The following is a 5177-nucleotide window of genomic DNA, read 5'->3' on the forward strand; positions in this document are numbered from 1 at the left end:
TAAAGCGCCGGGGCGTTGGGGGCCGGCTCCCGCGTCCTCCGGGCCTCGGGCGCCGTTCACCTCGCTCTCGCCCTCGCCCCAGGCTGCCGAGCGACGGCTTCCTGCTCCTCGCGCTGCTGCTCTACGCGCCCGTCGGGTTCTGCCTCCTAGTGCTGCGCCTGTTCCTGGGCATCCACGTCTTCCTGGTCAGCTGCGCGCTCCCGGACAGCGTCCTTCGCAGGTTCTGACTCGCGGGCTCGGGGAGCGTCAAGGCCAGGCCCGGCCCGAGGCCGCACCGTCACCACCGCCTGTGTCCCCAGGTTCGTGGTGCGGACCATGTGTGCCGTGCTGGGGCTCGTGGCCCGACAGGAGGACTCGGGGCTCCGGGACCACCGCGTCAAGGTCCTCATCTCCAACCACGTGACACCTTTCGACCACAACATAGTCAACCTCCTCACCACCTGTAGCACCGTGAGTGGGAGCGAGGCCGAGAGCGCCACCGGGGTCCCTGGGGCCCAGCTCAAGGCTCCCTTCTCCCCGCTTGGCTTCCTCCTGGGGGGTACTGAGCCTTACCCCTAGCCCCGCTAATCGACCCCACACGTCAATTTTCTCATCTCTCTTCATTCTCCCCTTGTTGTTTTTTCATTTCTCCGTTCCCAGCCTCTACTCAATAGTCCCCCCAGCTTTGTGTGCTGGTCTCGGGGCTTCTTGGAGATGGATGGGCGGGGCGAGTTGGTGGAGTCGCTCAAGAGGTTCTGTGCTTCCACGAGGCTTCCCCCCACCCCTCTACTATTATTTCCCGAGGAGGAGGCCACCAATGGCCGGGAGGGACTTCTGCGCTTCAGGTGGGTGAGCACAGGTATCAGGCCCCCACTGGGTTAGTGGTGACACTGTGGGACCTCTGATTTTCACAGTCTTCTTCAGCCCCTACATCCCCCCTCATCCCTAGTTCATGTCCCTTCTCTTCTGTCCCGGCACCCCTTTATTCCTCATTGATCTACTAGTAGATCAAACCATTGATCTGCTATTTGACAGTTTGCTGTTAAGTCAGGTATGGACTGGCTAGACATCCGTCCTGCTCTCTTCCTCTTCCAGTTCCTGGCCATTCTCTATCCAGGACGTGGTACAGCCTCTTACCCTGCAAGTTCAGAGACCCCTGGTCTCTGTGGTGAGTGTGTGTTGGACAGAGAGTCTCTGGGGCTTGGAGGGGAAGCTCCCTACCCCTGGCTTAGGCCTCACTTCATGCCTTCCCCTCAGACGGTGTCAGATGCCTCCTGGGTTTCAGAACTGCTGTGGTCACTTTTCGTCCCTTTCACGGTGTATCAAGTAAGGTATTAACTGTCCTCACTTTTTGGTGGCTGGGGAGAGGCTCACTTCAAGGACAAGAAAGCAGAGGCCTCTGCCCTGTCCATTCGTAGATGTTTTAATATCAAGGTCTACCATAGAGGCAACTCAGAGTGTTTGTTATCTCCTCACCCTTATCACCACTGTCCCATGAAAAGAGGTACCAAAATGGGGAAGGGGGTGACGGCCTGTACCCCAGGTGTCCCCAGTATGGCCCTGGGTTGCTTTTTGCAGGTGGCTTCGTCCTGTTCATCGGCAACTAGGGGAAGGGAACGAGGAGTTTGCGCTCCGTGTACAACAGGTGGTAGGGTACACAGGCAGGGTGGAGTGGGTTCCCCCCTTAGGAGAGGGGAAAGAAGCCTCGAGATCTTGACACTGACCTTCCAATTCTCCTTAGCTGGTAGCCAAGGAATTAGGCCAGACAGGGACACGGCTCACTCCAGCAGACAAAGCAGAACACATGAAGCGACAAAGACACCCCAGATCGCACCCCCAGTCAGGTGTGTGGTCTCTGCTGTACACAGAGCTTTTGGCTTCATTTCTCCTCTATTTCTGTTCATTGGCGTCTTTCCTAATTTTCTACTTATGAGATTTAATTTAATTTTGTTTGTTTTGCAGCTCAGTCTTCTTCCCCTCCTTCCCCGGGCCCTTCTCCTGATGTGCAGCTGGCAACTCTGGCTCAGAGAGTCAAGGAGGTTTTGCCCCATGTGCCACTGGGTGTCATCCAGAGAGATCTGGGTATGGGAAAGGGTGGCCTCATGCTAGCATAGACAGGCAGAGGAAAGAAGAGGGTGAGCAAGGAACAGACCCTTCTCTCTTCTCTTCTCCCCAGCCAGGACTGGCTGTGTAGACTTGACTATCACTAACCTGCTTGAGGGGGCTGTAGCTTTCATGCCTGAAGATATCACCGAGGGAACTCAGTCCCCACCCACAGCCTCTGCCCCCAAGGTGAGACCTAGGAAATGGAGAGGGCAAGATTTGGGGTTCGTTGGGGCAGTCTGCATACTCCCTCTCCCTGACCCCTCTTTTGATCCTGAGACCCTAGCACAGTGCCTCTCTTGCAAAGTAGGCATTCGATGCGTGTTTAATGACGATGACTTCGCAAGCCCTCTGACATTGTGATCACCTCAGTTCCCCAGCTCTGGCCCGGTGACCCCTCAGCCCACAGCTCTAACATTTGCCAAGTCTTCCTGGGCCCGGCAGGAGAGCCTACAGGAGCGCAAGCAGGCACTGTATGAATATGCGAGAAGGTGAGGGGCTTAGAGGACAATGAGGAGGAGAGGGCAGGGTGGAGACGGGGGGTCAGTGTGGCAAAGCCTGCACAATGTCTCTCCCTATGTCCCACAGGAGATTCACAGAGAGGCAAGCCCAGGAGGCTGACTGAGCTCAAAGGAACAGGATGGCACCCAGAGCCGCAGGCCGGAGACTGGGGGCAGCCCTCACCCAACTCACATCAGGCTGGCTGGGTGGGTGGTAAAAAGGGAGGGATGGGGCTCCCCCAATATCACATTAAATTCAGGGTTTTCACTCAAGGTCTCTGTTGCCTCTCTGGGTCTCAAAGGTCCTTGAGCAGCTTCCTTTTCCCTTGGTTGGGGTTGCAGGGCTGAGGGTCTCTAAATTTGTTGGAGGTGGTTAGAATGGAACTGTCTGAAATCACCTCCTCATGCAAAAGATGAGTGATGTTAAAGAAGCGCTACTGCACCGAAGACCTGGCGGCAACTGGACCCGGTTAGGTCTCCTTGTGAACTGCTGCAGAACTACAAGTCCCAGAATGCCTTTCACAAACACAGTACACCGACATCTGAAGAGTTCACACATGCTCGGTGTGGTGGCTGGAACCTGTTTTCTATAGGTTCCTGACTAGGTTAAATAAGGTGGAGCAAATGGCCCCACCCCAAAAGCGAGCTCCAGGATTGGAGTTTGAGCCTAGCCCCAGGGTAGAGCCGGAATTTACCTTTGTACTTCACCTAGTCAGGCTTAGTAGTGACTGGCTGGGTGGGGCTAGAGCTGGCTGCCATCCGGACACATCTCAGAGCTGCAAGCAGGTTTGAATCCAGGATCTCTGCCACCCCGCTGTCTCCCTCCTTTCTCCATATTTGCTCTTTTCCCCTCGGGACCTTCTCACAGGTTATTAGGCTTCACATTTCTGCCGAGGACCCCTGCATTTGTCTTAAGAATTCTACTACCCAACTATAGAGTAAAGGTCCACTATGACACTCCCTGTGTACACCTAGCACTGTCTCCTGTAGACAGTTGTTGGGAAGGATGGACCCCAGAGCATCACCTGAGGACAGGGCTGAGGTGGGAGGATGGTGTCAGTCAGCAAATAGGCCTTACTGGCTGCCCTGCCTTCTGTAGGTCCTGCTGGACAGCCACCATGACCTCTCAGCCTCCCGGGCTGGCAGAAGAGTCTGGCCCAAGTCTTGGGGAGTCTGAACTGGCTTTGAACCCCTTTGATGGACTCCCCTACTCTTCCCGCTACTACAAGCTGCTTGAGCAGCGCCGAGCCTTACCCATCTGGGCTGCTCGATTTATCTTCTTGGAGCAGTTGGAGAGTAGCCCCAGTGGAGTGGTGCTGGTGTGTGGGGAGCCTGGCTCTGGCAAGAGCACACAGGTGGGAGGAGATCCTGGGAGTGGGCAAAGGGAGGGGCTGTGTGTGTCAAGGGGGAGATGGGAAAGGGAAACGGGCTGGGGTGACTCCAGGGAGCTGGTGAAGGGCCCCGGTAAGGAGGGGTTAAACTGGCCACAGTTCCCCCAGTGGTTCTGACTGAAAGCCTGTTTTCCTGTCTGGTTGTCCTTCCTCACCCCTACCCCAGATCCCTCAGTGGTGTGCAGAATTTGCCTTGGCCAGGGGGTTCCAGAAGGGCCAGGTTACTGTCACTCAGCCATCCCCTCAGGCCGCCCTAAGCCTGGCTCTGCGGGTTGCTGATGAGATGGACCTGACCCTGGGTCATGAGGTTGGATACAGCATCCCCCAGGAAGACTGCACAGGACCCGACACCCTGCTCAGGTGGGGCCCTTCACAGCCTGGCTCAGATCTTGTCCTGCTCACCTGGTAGAAACAAGCTAGTCCCCTGGCATCTCACCATACCCTTCCTTAGCCCAACTCACCCTATTGATCATGCACAGTGCAACTGCTAAATTAAGCCTTGGAGCCCCAGCCAGGGCCTGAGACACTCGACCTTACCCTATGAATGTCCTGCTCCTGTTGGAGTATAGTGAACGGTGTCCTTGGGGCTGTGGGGTCACAGTTATGGGCCCACATGCTCAGGAAGCCAACCACAGCATCTTTTTCTGACTTTCCATATCAAAATCTAGGTCCCTTGGGGCGAAATTCCCCTAGACTTCTGGGGTGGCTTGGTGTCCACACTTTTGACTCCTCTCCCACTACCAATGTCAACAGGTTCTGCTGGGACAGGCTGCTTCTGCAGGAGGTGGCCTCAACCCGGGGCACTGGATCCTGGGGAGTGCTGGTGCTGGATGAGGTTCAGGAGCGGTCGGTAGCCTCAGATTCACTCCAGGGGCTACTGCGAGATACCAGCTTGGGTGACCTTCCAGGGGACCCCAAAGTGGTTGTGGTTACTGACCAAGCCTTTGAACCTAAGCTCCGAGCCTTCTGGGACAACCCTCCTGTTGTGCATGTTCCCAGAGAGCCTGGTGAGAGTCCCATTCCTGTCTACAGGGACACTGTCCCTACTAATCGGGCAGAAGCTGCCTGCCAAGCTGTGCTTGAGTTGTGCCAGAAGGAGGATCCCGGAGACGTGCTAGTGTACCTGCCCAGTGAGGAGGTAAAAAAAAAAAAAAAAAAAAAAAGAAAAATGGGCCATAAGGGGGGGGGCTGTGGGTACCCCCCC

General features: G+C 56.0%; 2 protein-coding genes across 3 annotated transcripts in view; both read left to right on the top strand.

Annotated features, from left to right (window-relative positions):
- Window positions 1-82: 82 nt before the first annotated feature.
- On the top strand, window positions 83-2855 carry AUP1 (AUP1 lipid droplet regulating VLDL assembly factor; the record flags this gene model as incomplete). Its single annotated transcript, XM_014588890.1, is given in 11 exon segments — window positions 83-220; window positions 300-450; window positions 640-824; window positions 1075-1147; window positions 1237-1310; window positions 1558-1624; window positions 1721-1823; window positions 1942-2061; window positions 2156-2271; window positions 2455-2573; window positions 2671-2855. Coding segments are annotated over 11 exon segments (1183 nt in total), but the record flags the coding sequence as incomplete, so codon positions are not given.
- Window positions 2856-2982: 127 nt separating this feature from the next.
- DQX1 (DEAQ-box RNA dependent ATPase 1) overlaps window positions 2983-5177 on the top strand; it is a 10291-nt gene continuing 8096 nt past the window's right edge. For both annotated transcript variants that reach the window (XM_027772943.1, XM_014588889.2), the window contains exons 1-3: window positions 2983-3937; window positions 4140-4333; window positions 4727-5111. In XM_027772943.1, the coding sequence (XP_027628744.1) occupies window positions 3701-3937; window positions 4140-4333; window positions 4727-5111 (816 nt within the window). In that variant the 5' untranslated portion in view covers window positions 2983-3700. The remainder of the gene's footprint in view (window positions 3938-4139; window positions 4334-4726; window positions 5112-5177) is intronic.

This window comes from Tupaia chinensis, unplaced genomic scaffold (assembly GCF_000334495.1).
Source record: "Tupaia chinensis unplaced genomic scaffold, TupChi_1.0 Scaffold000316_1, whole genome shotgun sequence".
NCBI classification, from domain to species: domain Eukaryota; kingdom Metazoa; phylum Chordata; class Mammalia; order Scandentia; family Tupaiidae; genus Tupaia; species Tupaia belangeri.